The sequence below is a fragment of the Heterodontus francisci genome, chromosome 9 (assembly GCF_036365525.1).
Source record: "Heterodontus francisci isolate sHetFra1 chromosome 9, sHetFra1.hap1, whole genome shotgun sequence".
Taxonomy (NCBI): Eukaryota; Metazoa; Chordata; class Chondrichthyes; order Heterodontiformes; family Heterodontidae; genus Heterodontus; species Heterodontus francisci.
This window is the reverse complement of record NC_090379.1, coordinates 878,924-897,958: the sequence shown is the minus strand read 5'-3', so window position 1 is coordinate 897,958 and position 19,035 is coordinate 878,924. Positions and strand designations below refer to the sequence as shown.

Here is a 19,035-nt window from a genome sequence, read left to right as displayed (position 1 = left end):
GCATGTTTTTGAGAACGGACTCCCTGTCTAGAAGACAGCCTGATTGACCGGCCTGGCTCCCCGTCAGGCAGGGAATGCTCTTGCAATGGCCGCAGCTCAGGACCAGGTAGGTTTAATGGTTGTTGGGGGTAGAGATTGCAGGGAATGGGTACAGCATGGTTGAGTGGGTCAGTGAGGGCTCGTGAAGGTGGAGGTGGGGGTTGGGGGGCGAGGGTTGAGTGGAGGGAGAAACAGTTCCTCCTGGGCCACAAGCAATGCTGTAAAGGCACTTAGCATATGGATCCGGCCCTTCTCACCACTTTTTACCCACTGGATTTCCTGAGGCCCTGGAAATCTGTCTGACTGTGGTTGAAATGAAGGTACACAGCCTCCTTAAAATATTTCAACAATCAATCTACCTCCTTCGAGTAGATTGGTTGCTCATCTTTGTTTCATATTTTTAACATTTTAACTTTCCACCCAACCCAAACCCACTTGTTTGCGGGGTGGGGGTGGGGATGGGAATGGGGATTAAAATTACCCCTATTAACTCTTTTTCTCCACAAATGCTGCCTGACCTGAGTATTTTCAATTTTTATTTTGGGATTCACTTGGTTGTGATAATGCCTTCCAGCAAATTAAGTCTACTAATAAGAAGGCGGTCAAAGAGCTATACAAAACAGAGCAGTGAAAAGTTGGACCAGGAACGTTGAGAGTGTATAAACAATGACTGGCAGAATATAAAATAATAAAGCTTTAGTAAGCTGGAGGATAATTACAGAAACGATAGGACATGAAGGGCTGAAAATTAGACCGCCAAATATGCTTACAAGTATTTTCATAGAGTAATTTACAGCACAGGAGGCCATTGAGTCCATGCTGGCTTTCTGTGGAGCAATCCAGTTAGTCCTACTCCCCCGTTCGATCCCCATAGTCCTGCAGGTGTATTTCCCTCAAATGCCCAACCAATTTCCTTTTGAAATCATTGATTGTCTCCGCTTCCACCACCCTCGTAAAAAGTGCTTCCTCACATTCCCCTGCCTCTCTTGCCCAAAACCTTCAATCTATGTCCCCTAGTCCCTGTACCATCAGTTATCAGTTTAATTTATCTTAGCCAGTCATAATCTTGTACATGTCTATCAAATCACCCTGCAATCTCTTTGCTCCAGGGAGAAGAACGCCATCTTTTCCAACCTAACCTTGTAACTAAAATCCCACCTTCCTGGAAACATTCTGATAAATCTCCTCTGCCCCCTCCCAAGGATTCTCACATCCTTCCTCATAAACCTATAATCAGCATAACCATTCCATATTTTTCCTCCTCAGTTTCCTGTCATAAAAATTACTTATGCAGGCTGGTAAGAAATCTATATCCTGCTATTTAATGGCATACTGTGCACAGCTTATAATTGATTAACTCAGAATAACTGATAAAATCAGGCATCTGATTACCGCTGAGATACATATAATGACACTGAGGTAAACCTGAACTCCCCCCGACACGAATATCATATACTCAACCGATGGGGTAAACTGCGAATGCGGAGGCGGATGCAATGCCAGGCGAGTGCGCAAGCACATCAAAGATACCTTCACGTGGGCAACAGGAGATAGTGAATAAAAGAGAGTTTATTCAATGCTCTAAAATAATGGACTAGAATAACTGCAGGCAGGCTGCTCCGTATTTGATATTTACGAAAAGCACGATGAGGAAATTTACGAACCCGGATCATGACGACGTGTGACTCCAGCAGGATCTCCGGGAATGAGGGTTTCAGTACCTCCAGGCTGATATTCGGCACTGCAATGATAAAGGTCTCATTACGATGGAACCACCAAGTCTAATGGGGAATTACTGGCTTTACCATATGCTCACAAATGATGAGCAACAACTTACATAGCGTAGAACAGAGAAAGCATTTGATGGTGTTTTACAGCATATTGGTGAAAGGAACAGCAAACCAACAGTGTCTGGGAAAATGATTGAAGGCTGAGAAAAAAATTTTGAGACAGTTTTTTTTAAATAAGCGACAGAGAGGTCAAGGAACACGTGGATTCTGGAGGATGGTTATATTGTTAGAGGTTAGGCAGCTCTCAGTAATGGGAGAAGAGGACAGCATACACAGGAGGCTAACGGTTCAGATCAGTGATGGGAAGCAGAGAGTCTGGTGCAGAGGTAGAGTGGAGCATTGGCGCGGAGCTATGCAAAAACGAGAATATGGAGTAATTTGAATCATACAGCACAGTAACATTTCAAAATTTGTCGATGATACCAAACTTGGAGGTGTGGCAATCAATGAGGAAGATACAAATCAGCTACAATAGGGGGAAGACGGTGGCATAGTGGTAATGTCACTGAACGTTTAATCCAGAGGCCCAGGCCCACAGGTTCATATCCTACAGCAGCTGGTGGAATTTAAATCCAATTAATTATTAAATTAAATTAATTAATAAAAATCTGGAGTTGGAAGCTAGTCTCAGTAATGGTGCCACGAAACTATCATCGATTGTTATAAACTCATCTGGTTCACTGCTGCCCTTCAGGCAAGGAAATCTGCCATCCTTATCAGGTCTGGCTTACATATGATTCCAGACCCACAGCAAGTGGTTGACTCTTAACTGCTCTCTGAAATGGCCTAGCCAGTGATGCCCAAATCCCATAAAAGAATAAGAAAATGGACATAGGTAGGCTGGCAGAATGTGTAGACAAGTCGCAAATGGAATTTAATACAGACAAGGTGATGCATTTTGGCAGAAGGGATAGGTAAAGGCCATACAGACTTAATGGCACAATTCTAAATGAGCGTGCAGGAACAGAGGGAGCTGGAGGTGCATCTGCATTGATCTTTGAAGGTGGCAGGACATATTGAGAGAATGGTCAGAAAAGCATATGGGTTTTTGGGCTTCCTAAATACGGAGTACAAAAGCAAAGAAGTTAGGCCGAACTTTTATAAAGCTCTGGTTAGGCCACAACTGGAGTATTGTGTCCAGTTCTGGCCGCCACACTTTAGGAAGGATGTAAAGGTCCTTGAGAGGGTGGAGAGGAGATTTGCCAGAATGGTTCCAGGGATGAGGGATTTTAGCTGCAAGGTTAGGTTGGAGAAACTGGAGTTGCTCTCCTTGGAGAAAAGCTAATTGTGGGGAGATTTATTAGAGGTGTACAAGATTATGACAGGTTTGGATAAGGTAGACCGTTCCATTAGCTGCATACAAGGACTAAGGGTCACATATTTAAGGCTTTGGGCAAGAGATGAAGGGGAGGGATGTGAGGAAGAACTTTTTTAATGCAATGGGTAATAACGACCTGGAACTTACTGCTTACGAGGCTGGTGGAAGCAGAGATGACAAATGATTTCAAAAGGAAATAAACTTACAGGACAATGGGGATACAGTACAGGAATGGAACTGATTGGATTGCCTCGATGGAGAGCTGGCATAGACAGAGTCATAGAGCCTTACAGCACAGAAACAGGCCCTTCGGCCCATCGTGTCTGTGCCGGCCATACTGCACCCAACTATTCTAATCCCATATTCCTGCACTTGGCCCATAGCCTTGTATGCTATGGCGTTTCAAGTGCTCATCTAAATATTTCTTAAATATTGTGAGGGTTCCTGCCTCGACCACCTCTTCAGGCATTGCGTTCCAGATTCCAACCACCCTCTGGATGAAAAAATGTTTCCTCAAATCTCCTCAAAACCTCCTGCCCCTTACCCTAAATCTCTGCCCCCTGATGCTTGACCCCTCCGCTAAGGGAAAAAGTTTCCTCCTATCTAACCTATCAATGCCCCTCAATATCTTGTATACCTCAATCAGGTCCCCCCTCAGCCTTCTCTGCTCTAAGGAAAACAACCCTAGCCTATCCAACCTCTCTTCATAGCTGAAATGCTCCAGCCCAGGCAACATCCAGATGAATCTCCTCTGCACCCTCTCCAGTGCAATCACATCCTTCCTATAGTGTGGTGACCAGAACTGTACACAGTACTCCAGCTCTGGACTAACTAGCGTTTTATACAGCTCCATCATAACCTCCCTGCTCTTATATTCTATGCCTCAGCTAATAAAGGCAAGTATCCCATATGCCTTCCTAACCCCCTTAGCTACCTGTGCTGCTACCTTCAGTGATCTATGGACAAGTACACCAAGGTCCTTCTGACCCTCTGTACTTCCCAGGGTCCTACCATCCATTGTATATTCCCATGCCTTGTTAGTCCTCCCAAAATGCATTACCTCACACTTTTCAGGAATAATTCCATTTGCCACTGGGCTGCCCATCTTACCAGCCCATCTATATCTTCTTGCAATCTAAGGATTTCCTCCTCACTATTTACAACACCACCAATTTTCGTGTCACCTGCGAACTTACTGATCATACCTCCTATATTCACGTCCAATTCATTAATGTACACTACAAACAGCAAGGGTCCCAGCACCGATCCCTGTGGTACACCACTGGTCACAGGCTTCCAATCGCAAAAACAGCCCTTGACCATTACCCTCTGCCACCTGCCACTAAGCCAATTTTGGATCCAATTTGCCAAATTTCCCTGGATCCCATGGGCACTTACCTTCTTAAACAAACTCCCATGCTGGACCTTATCAAAAGCCTTACTGAAATTCATGTATACTACATCTACTGCTTTACCCTCATCGACACATCTAGTCACCTCCTCGAAAAATTCAATCAAGTTAGACACGATCTCCCCCGACAAAGCCATGCTGACTATCCCTGATTAATCCCTGCCTCTCCAAGTGGAGATTAATCCTGTCGCTCAGATTTTTTCCAATAGTTTCCCAATCACTGATGTTAGACTCCCAGGCCTGTATTTACCTGGTTTATCCCCTTCTTGAATAATGGTACCACATTCGCTGTCTTCCAATCCTCTGGTACCACTCCTATGGCCAGAGTGGATTTGAAAATTTGTGTCAAAGCCCCTGCTATCTCCTCCCTTTCCTCACATAACAACCTGGGATACATCTCATCTGGGCCTGGGGGAGTATTGACAGGCAGAGAGATCTGGGCGTATAGGTCCACAGGTCACTGAAAGTGGCAACGCAGGTGGATAAGGTAGTCAAGAAGGCATACGGCATGCTTGCCTTCATCGGTCGGGGCATAGAGTATAAAAATAGGCAAGTCATCCTGCAGCTATACAGGACTTTAGTTAGGCCACACTTAGAATATTGCGTGCAATTCTGGTCGCCACACTACCAGAAGGACGCGGAGGCTTTGGAGAGGGTACAGAAGAGGTATACCAGGATGTTGCCTGGTCTGGAGGGCATTAGCTATGAGGAGAGGTTGGATAAATTCGGATTGTTTTCACTGGAACGACGGAGGTGGAGGGGCGACATGATAGAGGTTTACAAAGTTACAAGTGGCATGGACAGAGTGGATAGTCAGAAGCTTTTTCCCAGGGTGGAAGAATCAGTTACTAGGGGACATAGGCTTAAGGTGAGAGGGGCCAGGTTTCGAGGGGATGTGCGAGGCAAGTTCTTTACACAGAGGGTGGTGAGTGCCTGGAACTTGTTGCCGGGGGAGGTGGTGGAAGCAGGTACCATAGAGACGTTTAAGAGACATCTTGACAAATACATGAATAGGATGGGAATAGAGGGATACGGATCCTGGAAGTTTTAGTTTAGGCAGGCATCAAGATCGGCGCAGGCTTGGAGGGCCGAATGGCTTGTTCCTGTGCTGTACTGTTCTTTGTTCTTTTTAGTCTGCTACCTAGCTCCCTAAGTTCTTGTTGCAGGACCTCATCCCTTTTTCTCCCTATGTCGTTGGTACCAATGTGTAGCATCACCTCTGGCTGTTCACCCTCCCCCTTCAGAATGTCCTGCAGCCGCTCCATGACATCCTTGACCCTAGCACCAAGGAGGCAACATACCATCCTGGAGTCACGTTTGCGGCCACAGAAACGCCTATCTGCACCCCTTACGATAGAATCCCTTATTACTATAGTTCTTCCACCCCTTTTTCTCCCCTGCTGTGCAGCAGAGCCATCCTTGGTGCCACGGACCTGGCTGTTGCTGCTTTCCCCTGGGAGGCCATCTCCCCCCAACCGTATCCAAAGCAGTATATCTGTTTGAGAGGGGGATGGCCACAGGGGACTCCTGCACTTACTACTCCACCTGGTGCTCACCCATCCCTTTTCTGCCTGTGCTGCCATTACCTGCACTGTGACCCCCTCTCTAAACATGCCAACCACGACGTCCTCAGCATCGTGGATGCTCCCTCCACAGTGAATCCACCCGCAGCTCTAGCTCCGTAATACGGGTAGTCAGTAGCTGCAGATGGATACACTTCTTGCACACATGGTTGTCAGGGACACTGGATTTTCCACATAGTGCAGGAGGAACATATCACGGGGCTAAGCTCTCCTGCCAGACTTACCTTTAAATTAATTTAGTTACTCCCTTTAAAAAATACTAATTACACTTGGGGTCTTTTTCTACTCCAAACACTACCCAGTACAATCTAAAGTTCTTAATAAATTACTCTAATTTAAGTAGTACTACTCACCTTATCACTTGAGGGTTTTTAAAAAAAACTTTCCCCCTTTTTAAGCAATTTAAATGCACTAACAGCTGTTACTTACCCAAAAAATCACCTTGCAGAATTCCCATGAAGTAAACAGTAAGTTTTTTGACTTGATGGGCCAAATAGTTTCCTTCGGTGCCACAATGACTCTGTGCAGAACTATGCCATTTGGCCCATCTTGAATGTGCTGGTGCTTTGGTATAGTTGTCCAAACAGTTTCACTCCCTTGCACTTCCTTCACCACCCTGCAAAATTTTTTTCCCTGAAAGTATTTATCCAATTCCCTTTTGAAGGTAACGGTTGAATCTACTTCCTTCCAGGCAGTGCATTTCACTGAAGTTTTTCACTGAATTTTTTCTTCATTTCCCCATGGATCTTTTGGCAATTATCTTCAATCTGTTTGCTCTGATCACTGACCCTGTGTGAAAACAGTTTATCTACTCCATCAAAATCCCTCACTATTTTCAAAACCTCTATGAAATCTCCCCACAGCCTTTTCTGCTTAGGAAAAAAAAATGTTTCTCCACAAAACTCAAGTACCACATTTCTAGACCCATTCAAGAAACATCCACTGCACACTCTGAAACGTGGTGCGCAGAAGTGGACACAATACTTCATCTGGGTCCCAACCAGTAATTTATAAAGGGTTACAATAACTTCCTTGCTTTTGTACTCAATGACTCGGTTTATAAGACCAAGGATCCCATATTCTTTTTAACAGCCTTCTCAACTTGCCTTGCTACCTTCAGGAAGATGATGACTTTAAATGCAATATTTTAAGGGTCAGGGAGCTTATGAAAGTTTGAGAGGGCAGGAAGGATGAAAAAGCAAGTGGAGACAAGATACAAGTAGCTGCATTTTGGACAGATCGAGTTTATGGATCATGCATTAGGAAAATCAGTTAGGTGACCACTGGAGTACTCTGATTTGGTGGAGACACAAATACAGCGTTTTAGCAGCAGAGGGCCAAGGTGAGATCAGACTTAGACCTTGAGGCAATATGTGGTTTGATGCTCAGCATAGGGTTGAGCTGAACACCAAATTTGCATGTTCTTGTTGAAGCTGAGTCAACAGTCAGGGGGGGTTAAGGCGGCGTATGGGACACTTGGCTTCACTACTGAGGTAGAGGAAAGTAAGGCAAACACCGAAAACAACAGCAGAATTAGCGAAGGGAAATCGGAAGCAGGTGGTCAATCTTTGGAATAGGTTTCATCAGGAGACGGTGGAAGCAGATAATGTTAGAATTAGAATTAGAACATTACAGCGCAGTACAGGCCCTTCGGCCCTCGATGTTGCGCCGACCTGTGATACCATCTGACCTACACTATTCCATTTTCATCCATATGTCTATCCAATGACCACTTAAATGCCCTTAAAGTTGGCGAGTCTACTACTGTTGCAGGCAGGGCGTTCCACGCCCCTACTACTCTCTGTGTAAAGAAACTACCTCTGACATCTGTCCGATATCTATCACCCCTCAACTTCAAGCTATGTCCCCTCGTGTTTGCCATCACCATCTGAGGAAAAAGACTCTCACTATCCACCCTATCTAACCCTCTGATTATCTTATATGTCTCTATTAAGTCACCTCTCCTCCTCCTTCTCTCCAACAAAAACAACCTCAAGTCCCTCAGCCTTCCCTCGTAAGACCTTCCCTCCATACCAGGCAACATCCTAGTAAAGCTCCTCTGCACCCTTTCCAAAGCTTCCACATCCTTCCTATAATGCGGTGACCAGAACTGCACGCAATACTCCAGGTGCGGTCTCACCAGAGTTTTGTACAGCTGCAGCATGACCTCGTGGCTCCGAAACTCGATCCCCCTACTAATAAAAGCTAACACACCATATGCCTTCTTAACAGCCCTATTAACCTGGGTAGCAACTTTCAGGGATTTATGTACCTGGACACCAAGATCTCTCTGTTCATCTACACTACCAAGAATCTTCCCATTAGCCCAGTACTCTGCATTCCTGTTACTCCTTCCAAAGTGAATCACCTCACACTTTTCCGCATTAAACTCCATTTGCCATCTCTCAGCCCAGCTCTGCAGCCTATCTATGTCCCTCTGTACCCTACAACATCCTTCGGCACTATCCACAACTCCACCGACCTTCGTGTCATCCGCAAATTTACTAACCCACCCTTCTACACCCTCTTCCAGGTCATTTATAAAAATGACAAACAGCAGTGGCCCCAAAACAGATCCTTGCGGTACACCACTAGTAACTAAACTCCAGGATGAACATTTGCCATCAACCACCACCCTCTGTCTTCTTTCAGCTAGCCAATTTCTGATCCAAAGCTCTAAATCACCTTCAATCCCATACATCCGTATTTTCTGCAATAGCCAACCGTGGGGAACCTTATCAAACGCCTTACTGAAATCCATATACACCACATCCACTGCTTTACCCTCATCCACCTGTTTGGCCACCTTCTCGAAAAACTCTATGTTTTGTGAGGCACGACCTACCCATCACAAAACCGTGCTGACTATCGCTAATGAACTTATTCTTTTCAAGATGATTATAAATCCTGTCTCTTATAACCTTTTCCAACATTTTACCCACAACCGCAGTAAGGCTCACAGGTCTATAATTACCAGGGCTGTCTCTACTCCCTTCTTGAACAAGGGGACAACATTTGCTATCCTCCAGTCTTCCGGCACTATTCCTGTCGACAATGACAACATAAAGATCAAGGACAAAGGCTCTGCAATCTCCTCCCTGGCTTCCCAGAGAATCCTAGGATAAATCCCATCTGGCCCAGGGGACTTATCTATTTTCACACTTTCCAAAATTGCTAATAACTCCTCCTTGTGAACCTCAATCCCATCTAGCCCAGTAGTCTGAATCTCAGTATTCTCCTCGACAACATTTTCTTTCTCTACTGTAAATACTGACGAAAAATATTCATTTAACGCTTCCCCTATCTCCTCTGATTCCACACACAACTTCCCACTACTATCCTTGATTGGCCCTAATCTAACTCTAGTCATTCTTTTATTCCTGATATACCTATAGAAAGCCTTAGGGTTTTCCTTGATCCTATCTGCCAATGACTTCTCGTGTCCTCTCCTTGCTCTTCTTAGCTCTCCCTTTAGATCCTTCCTGGCTAGCTTGTAACTCTCAAGCGCCCTAACTGAGCCTTCATGTCTCATCCTAACATAAGCCTTCTTCTTCCTCTTGACAAGCGCTTCAACTTCTTTAGTAAACCACGGCTCCCTCGCGCGACAACTTCCTCCCTGCCTGACAGGTACATACTTATCAAGGACACACAGTAGCTGCTCCTTGAATAAGCTCCACATTTCGATTGTGCCCATCCCCTGCAGTTTCCTTCCCCATCCTACGCATCCTAAATCTTGCCTAATCGCATCATAATTTCCTTTCCCCCAGCTATAATTCTTGCCCTGCGGTATATACCTGTCCCTGCCCATCGCTAAGGTAAACCTAACCGAATTGTGATCACTATCACCAAAGTGCTCACCTGCATCTAAATCTAACACCTGGCCGGGTTCATTACCCAGTACCAAATCCAATGTGGCATCGCCCCTGGTTGGCCTATCTACATACTGTGTCAGAAAACCCTCCTGCACACACTGGACAAAAACAGACCCATCTAAAGTACTCGAACTATAGTATTTCCAGTCAATATTTGGAAAGTTAAAGTCCCCCATAACAACTACCCTGTTACTCTCGCCCCTGTCGAGAATCATCTTCGCTATCCTTTCCTCTACATCTCTGGAACTATTCGGAGGTCTATAGAAGACTCCCAACAGGGTGACCTCTCCTCTCCTGTTTCTAACCTCGGCCCATACTACCTCAGTAGACGAGTCCTCAAATGTCCTTTCTGCCGCTGTAATACCCTCCTTGATTAACAATGCCACACCCCCTCCTCTTTTACCATCTTCTCTGTTCTTACTGAAACATCTAAATCCCGGAACCTGCAACATCCATTCCTGCCCCTGCTCTACCCATGTCTCCGAAATGGCCACTACATCGAGATCCCAGGTACCAACCCATGCTGCAAGCTCACCCACCTTATTCCGGATGCTCCTGGCGTTGAAGTAGACACACTTTAAACCAAGTTCTTGCTTGCCAGTGCCCTCTTGCGCCCTTGTAATCTTATCCCTGACCTCACTACTCTCAACATCCTGTACACTGGAACTACAATTTAGGTTCCCATTCCCCTGCTCAATTAGTTTAAACCCCCCCGAGGAGCACTAGCAAATCTCCCCCCCAGGATATTGGTACCCCTCTGGTTCAGGTGAAGACCATCCTGTTTGTAGAGGTCCCACCTACCCCAGAAAGAGCCCCAATTATCCAGGAAACCAAAACCCTCCCTCCTCCACCATCCCTGCAGCCACGTGTTCAACTCCTCTCTCTCCCTATTCCTCGCTTCGCTATCACGTGGCACGGGCAACAACCTAGAGATAACAACTCCGTTTGTTCTCGCTCTAAGCTTCCACCCTAGCTCCCTGAATTTCTGCCTTAAATCCCCATCTCTCTTCATTAAAATGCAAATCTATCCGCCTAACTGAAGTCCCTCATCCCTGATATACATCCTCTGTGCCCTCTCCAAACCCTTACATCCTTCCTAAAATATGATGCCCAGAACTGCACACATTACTCTAGCTGAGGCCTAACTTGTGATTTGTGAAGGTTTAACATTATTTCCTCATTTTTGTATTCAATGCCCTATTTACAAAGCCAAGTGTCCCATACACCTTCTTAACCACCATATCGACTAGCCCGCCCACCTGCAAAGATTTGTGAATATGCAACCCCAGGTCCCTCTGCTCTTGAAGCCCCCCCAATATAATACCATTTACATCATACTGTCTCTCCATGCTGTTTCTGAGAGCATCACTTCACACTCATCTGCATTAAACTGCATCTGCCATGCGTCTACACATTTCAATCTGTCTCAGTCATCCTGAAGTCTGCTACTATCCTGCTCACTATTTAAGCTAGAGAGCAAAAGGTGATTTTGAACCCAATATGTTTCCGAAAGCTTTCACCACTGGGTGCTTTCCTCACTTCATGTCAGAGTGTGTTGCAGACTAATTAATAAAAGATTGATTACCATGATAAGTCAACAACTTGTGTAATATGACTCCAGGATGGTCGAAGGCAAACTCGATAAATCTTGATCTTTTATCGCCCAGCAATTCCTATGTTTTTAACCTGCAATTTAGCCAAGACTTAATGTTGGATAGGCAGTCTGACAGCATCCAAATGGTTGCAGGATCAAGAGAAGAGATGGAGGGGTAGAGCTGGCTATTGTCATTGTGCATGGAAGGTGAACCATGACGGTAACAAAGGGCCCAATATTAGATCGTTGGGGAACTCCTGAGGTGACAATGTGAAAGAGGGAAAAAACATCCATTTGCAGAAGTCCACTGACTGCACCCAGATAGATAGAAGTGGAAGCATGCAAAGGCAGAAGCATGGAGCTGGACCATGGAGGAGAGACTGTGATGCACAACAATATGGCCAATAGTCTCAAACACTGAAGAGACTGAGGACGATAAGGAGGGGCTGTGTACCACCACACCAGGAATTTCTGGGGGGATAGGCACCGAGGAGAAAATGATGTCAGGCTCCAGAAGGGACTTTAGAGAAGTGACAAGTTAGAAAGGAGAGACAGGTTAGAGGTGGGCAGAGTGTTGTAAGTGGTGACTGAAATCATTTTAGAATAATTCAGCCATCACCAATGTTAGAGAGCATTTACAGAGAAAATAGTAGATGATTGTTTTAATGAATACAAGAATTTAGCAATGCATTGGTAGCCTTGTTTACAAATTCCTACGTAGTCTCACTTTGCCCAACTTCTGAAATCTCCTCTAGCCTACAGCCCTCAAAGTGAAAAGGGAGAGGTGAAGGACAATTCTTAGACTTCATCCTTGGTTCCCATTGCTACTCAGTATAATACTTCTCTCTCTGAATCCAACGTCATGAGGCACCTTAGGATGTCACCATTAAGCTGCTAGATAAGATGTTAGTAACAATGTGCACTTACTACTTCTGTAAAGATAATGGTGCAGCAGTTCCAACATTTATTAATGATTATGCCCACAGGGACACAACACAGTCTTCTGTAAACAAATTTCCATTCATACTCATGCGGACAATCTCTTTATGTACCCAAAATCCATCATTAATGTGCTTCCTATGAATGTGATCAATACAATAGAGTACAATAGAATACAATAGACATGAGAGGTTTATTATTATTAGAATCACAGCAGCAGCCACTTACACTTGGCATTAACATGGTCCTCAACATTCCACAATGAGTTGGGGGTTTCTTTTAGGTACGGACTGCAGCTGACTTCGACCTGTTCCCAGCCCCTAGAAACAGCAAAAAGTAACAGAGAGGCACAGTGTAAGTCAAATTTTCAAGTGTTGAAACAGTAAAGCAGCTCTCATGAAATAAATAAAGGCAAAATACTGCAGGTGCTGGAAATCTGAAATAAAAACAAGAAATGCTGGAAATACTCAGCAGGTCTGACAGCATCTGTGGAGAGAGAAGCAGAGCTAACGTTTCAGGTCAGTGACCCTTCATCATGAAATAAATTTGGGCTGCAAAGACAGTATGGCACTTAAACACAAGCAAATCTCCACCATTTAAATTCAAACTCCTAATTATAGAGGTACAGGTTATGTCCGTTCAAGTACACAGATCTTGGCCACAAGGCAGATCACCACTGTTACAATTTATATCTTCACAGTTCTGCACTAACTTAGGAGGCACAGGAGGAGAAAGTTACGAAGGGACATAGACTAAATGAGTGGACAAAGAGAGTGCTGAGGGAGTTCAACATAGCCAAGTGTGACGTCATCCACTTTTGACTTGAGGAAGACAGAGAAGAATATTTGCTTAATGGTGAAAAACGAAACTAGTAGGAGTTTAAGCTAATAAAATCTACACTTGAAAAGAGATGGCAATGCAGGAATCCATGTGATGTGTGGGTCACCACAACCCTCAGTGTATCAGAGGCAGTGCAGGAGCCCTTGTGCTGCACGACCCTCATAGGAACATAGGAGCAGGAGTAGGCTATTCAGCCCCTCGATCCTGCTCTGCCATTCAACTAGATCATGGCTGCTCTTCTACCTCAATGCCATTTTCCCACACAATCCCCATATCCCTGATATCTTTAGTTATCTAGAAACCTATTGATCTCGGTCTTTAATGACTAAGCCTCCACAGCCCTTTTGGTAGAGAATTCCAAAGATTCACCACCCTCTGTGTGAAGAAACTCCTCCTCATCTCAGCCTTAAATGGCCGACCCCTTATTCTGAGACTGTGTTCCCCGGTACGAGACCATCCCATTCCTCCAAGCCAGAGGAAACATGCTTTCTGCATCTACCCTGTCGAGCCCGGCAAGAATTTTGTAAGTTTCAATGAGATAGAGTCATAGAGTCATTTACGGCATGGAAGGAGGCCATTCGGCCCATCGAGTCCATGCTGGTTCTCCGCAGAGCAATCCAGTCAGCCTCCTCTGCTCAACCCCTGTAGCCCTGCAAGTTGATTTCACCTCTCAAAGAAGAAAGAAAATTACAGCACAGGAACAGGCCCTTCGGCCCTCCAAGCCTGCGCCGATCCAAATCCTCTATCTAAACCTGTCGCCTATTTTCTAAGGGTCTGTATCTCTTTACTTCCTGCCCATTCATGTATCTGTCTAGATACATCTTAAAAGACACTATCGTGCCCGCGTCTACCACCTCCGCTGGCAACGCGTTCCAGGCACCCACCACCCTCTGCGTAAAGAACTTTCCACGCATATCCCCCCTAAACTTTTCCCCTCTCACTTTGACCTCGTGACCCCTAGTAATTGAATTCCCCACTCTGGGAAAAAGCTTCTTGCTATCCACCCTGTCTATACCTCTCATGATTTTGTACATTCTTCTCATTCTTCTAAACTCTAGAGAATACAGGCTCAGCCTCCTCAGTCTCTCTTCATTGGACAATCCCACCATCCTAGGAATTAGTCTGGTGAACCCTTGTTGCACTCACTCTGTGGCAAATGTATCCCCCTCCTTAAGTAAGGAGACCAAAACTGTACACAATACTCCAGGTGTGGTCTCACAAAGGTGCTATATAATTGCAATAAGACATCTTTACTCCTGTACTCAAATCCCCTTGCAATAAAGGCCAACATACCAATTGTTTGCTGGACCTGCATATTAGCTTTCAGTGACTCATGAACAAGGACACCCCAGGTCCTTTGTTCATCTACACTTCCAATCTCCCACCATTTAAGAAATACTCTGCATTTCTGTTTTTCTTACCAAAGTGGATAACCTCACATTTTCCACATTATATTCTATCTGCCATGTCCTTGCCCACTCACTTAGCCTGTCTAAATCCCCGCGAAGCCTCTTTGCATCCTCCTCACAACTTACAAAAAAGAACAAAGAACCGTACAGCACAGGAACAGGCTATTCAGCCCTCCAAGCCTGCGCCGATCTTGATGCCTGCCTAAACTAAAACCTTCTGCACTTCCGGGGACCGTATCCCTCTATTCCCATCCTATTCATGTATTTGTCAAGATGCCTCTTAAACGTCTCTATCGTACCTGCTTCCACCACCTCCCTCGGCAACAAGTTCCAGGCACTCACCACGCTCTAGTTTTGTGTCATCAGCAAACTTGGAAATAGTACATTTGGTCTCCACATCCAAATCATTGATATAGATTGTGAATCGCTGGGGCCCAAGCAGCGATCCTTGCGGTACCCCATTGGCACAGCTTGCCAACCTGAGAATGGCCCGTATATTGTGACTCCCTGTTTTCTGTCTGTTAACCAATTCGCAATCCATGTGCTTTAATTTTATTTACTAACCTCTTGTGTGGGACCTTATCGAAAGCTTTCTGAAAATCCAAATACAGCACATCCACTGGTTTCCCCCCCCCTTATCTATTCTGCTAGTTACATCCTCAAAAAACTCCAACAGGTTTGTCAAACATGATTTCCCTTTCATAAATCCATCCTGACTCTGCCCGATCTGTCAATTATTTTCTTTATAATAGATTCCAGCATTTTCCCTACTACTGTGAGGCTAACAGGTCTGTAGTTCCTCATTTTCTTTCTCCCTCCTCTCTTAAAGGACTCGGTGGTGTGTAGATAAGGTAAGGCTTTTCCTGTTTCTCTTTTTTTTTTTATCGTGTGATTGGTTAAAAACTTTTCGTTCCTTTTTCATTTAACTAAGTTTAAGCTGAAGATTAAAAATGGCAGGAGATCTCAGACCCGTGACATGCTCCTCTTGCTCAATGTGGGAGCTCAGGGACATGGCTGATGTCCCTGACTCCTTCACGTGCAGGAAGTGTGTCCAGCTGCAGCTCTTGTTAGACTGCATGACGGCTCTCGAGCTGCGGATGGACTCACTTTGGAGCATCCGCGATGCTGAGGAAGTCGTGGATAGCACGTTTAGCGAATTGGTCACACCGCAGATTAGGATTGCTGAGGGTGAAAGGGAATGGGTGACCAAAAGACAGAGAAAGAGCAGGAAGGCAGCGCAGGTGTCCCCTGCGGACATCTCCCTCCACAACAGGTATACCGTTTTGGATACTGTTGAGGGAGATGGCTCACCAGGGGAAGGCAGCAGAAGCCAGGTTCATGGCACCGTGGCTGGCTCTGCTGTTCGGAAGGGCAGGAAAAAGAGTGGAAGGGCGATAGTCATAGGGGATTCAATTGTAAGGGGAGTAGATAGGCGGTTCTGTGGTCGAAAACGAGACTCTCGAATGGTATGTTGCCTCCCAGGTGCACGGGTCAGGGATGTCTCAGATCGGCTGCAGAACATTCTGAAGGGGGAGGGTGAACAGCCAGTTGTCGTTGTGCACATAGGCACCAATAATATAGGTAAAAAACGGGATGAGGTCCTACAAGCAGAATTTAGGGAGTTAGGAGCCAAGTTAAAAAGTAGGACCTCAGAGGTAGTAATCTCAGGATTGCTACCAGTGCCACGTGATAGTCAGAGTAGAAATGAAAGAATAGTCAGGATGAATGCGTGGCTTGAGAGATGGAGCAGGAGGGAGGGGTTCAGATTTTTGGGACATTGGGACCGGTTCTGGGGGAGGTGGGACTATTACAAATTGGACGGTCTACACCTGGGCCGGACTGGAACCAATGTCCTTGGGGGTGCTTTTGCTAACGCTGTTGGGGAGGGTTTAAACTAATGTGGCAGGGGGATGGGAACCAAATGAGGTCAGTGGAGAGTAAAGATGTAGTAACTAAAGCCTGTAAGGAACTAGATAATGAAGTCAGCGTGACTAAGGGAAAGAGTAGGCAGGGAGCAGATGAGGAAAGCAAAGGGACTGGTGGTCTGAGGTGTATTTGTTTTAATGCAAGAAGTGTAGTAGGTAAGGCAGATGAAATTAGGGCTTGGATTAGTACCTGGGAGGATGATGTTATTGCTATTACTGAGACTTGGTTAAGGGAAGGGCATGATTGGCAACTAAATATCCCAAGATACCGATGCTTCAGGCGGGATAGAGAGGGAGGTAAAAGGGGTGGAGGAGTTGCATTACTGGTCAAAGAGGATATCACAGCTGTGCTGAAGGAAGGCACTATGGAGGACTCGAGCTGTGAGACAATATGGGGAGAACTCAGAAATAGGAAGGGTGCGGGAATAATGTTGGCGCTGTACGACAGGCCTCCCAACAGCAAGCGTGAAATAGAGGTACAAATATGTAAACAGATTATGGAAAGATGTAGGAGCAACAGGGTGGTGGTGATAGGAGATTTTAATTTTCCCAACATTGACTGGGATTCACTTAGTGTTAGAGGTCCAGATGGAGCAGAATTTGTAAGGAGCATCCAGGAGGGTTTTCTAGAGCAGTATGTAAATAGTCCAACTCGGGAAGGGGCCATACTGGACCTGGTGTTGGGGAATGAGCCGGGCCAGGTGGTTGACGTTTCAGTAGGGGACTACTTTGGGAATAGTGATCACAATTCCGTAAGTTTTAGAATACTCATGGACAAAGACGAGAGTGGTCCTAAAGGAAGAGTGCTAAATTGGGGGAAGGCCAACTATACCAAAATTCAGCAGGAGCTGGGGAATGTAGATTGGGAGCAGCTGTTTGAAGGTAAATCAACATTTGATATGTGGGAGGCTTTTAAAGAGAGGTTGATTAGCGTGCAGGAGAGACATGTTCCTGTAAAAATGAGGGATAGAAATGGCAAGATTAGGGAACCATGGATGACAGGTGAAATTGTGAGACTAGCTAAGAGGAAAAAGGAAGCATACATAAGGTCTAGGAGGCTGAAGAAAGACGAAGCTTTGAAAGAATATCGGGATTGTAGGCGCAATTTGAAACGAGGAATTAAGAGGGCTAAAAGGGGTCATGAAATATCTTTAGCAAACAGGGTTAAGGAAATTCCCAAAGCCTTTTATTCATATATAAGGAGCAAGAGGGTAACTAGAGAAAGGATTGGCCCACTAAAGGACAAAGGAGGAAAGTTATGCGTGGAGTCAGAGAAAATGGGTGAGATTCTAAACGAGTACTTTGCATCGGTATTCACCGAGGAGAGGGACATGACGGATGTTGAGGTTAGGGACAGATGTTTGATTACTCTAGGTCAAGTCGGCATAAGGAGGGAGGAAGTGTTGGGTATTCTAAAAGGCATTAAGGTGCACAAGTCCCCAGGTCCGGATGGGATCTATCCCAGGTTACTGTGGGAAGCGAGAGAGGAAATAGCTGGGGCCTTAACAGATATCTTTGCAACATCCTTAAACACGGGTGAGGTCCCGGAGGACTGGAGAATTGCTAATGTTGTCCCCTTGTTTAAGAAGGGTAGCAGGGATAATCCAGGTAATTATCGACCGGTGAGCCTGACGTCAGTGGTAGGGAAGCTGCTGGAGAAGATACTGAGGGATAGGATCTATTCCCATCTGGAAGAAAATGGGCTTATCAGTGATAGGCAACATGGTTTTGTGCAGGGAAGGTCATGTCTTACCAACTTAATAGAATTCTTTGAGGAAGTGACAAAGTTGATTGATGAGGGAAGGGCTGTAGATGTCATATACATGGACTTCAGTAAGGCAAAAATAAAAGCAAAATACTGCGGATGCTGGAAATCTGAAACAAAAACAAGAAATGCTGGATTCACTCAGCAGGTCTGGCAGCATCTGTGGAAAGAGAAGCAGAGTTAACGTTTCGGGTCAGTGACCCTTCTTCGGAAGGGACCCAGTTCCGAAGAAGGGTCACTGACCCGAAACGTTAACTCTGCTTCTCTTTCCACAGATGCTGCCAGACCTGCTGAGTGAATCCAGCATTTCTTGTTTTTGACTTCAGTAAGGCGTTTGATAAGGTTCCCCATGGTAGGCTGATGGAGAAAGTGAAGGCGCATGGGGTCCAAGGTGTACTGGCTAGATGGATAAAGAACTGGCTGGGCAACAGGAGACAGAGAGTAGCAGTGGAAGGGAGTTTCTCAAAATGGAGACGTGTGACCAGTGGTGTTCCACAGGGATCCGTGCTGGGACCACTGTTGTTTGTGATATACATAAATGATTTGGAGG

The 19,035-nt window shown here is 45.4% G+C and overlaps 1 protein-coding gene across 3 annotated transcripts in view; it reads right to left on the bottom strand.

Moving 5' to 3' along the window:
- pomt2 (protein-O-mannosyltransferase 2) overlaps nucleotides 1-19,035 on the bottom strand; it is a 266,777-nt gene that overhangs the window by 91,525 nt on the left and 156,217 nt on the right. For all 3 annotated transcript variants that reach the window (XM_068038417.1, XM_068038418.1, XM_068038419.1), the window contains 2 exons: nucleotides 12,775-12,866; nucleotides 1,704-1,780 (listed from right to left, as the gene is read on the bottom strand). In XM_068038417.1, the coding sequence (XP_067894518.1) occupies nucleotides 1,704-1,780; nucleotides 12,775-12,866 (169 nt within the window). The remainder of the gene's footprint in view (nucleotides 1-1,703; nucleotides 1,781-12,774; nucleotides 12,867-19,035) is intronic.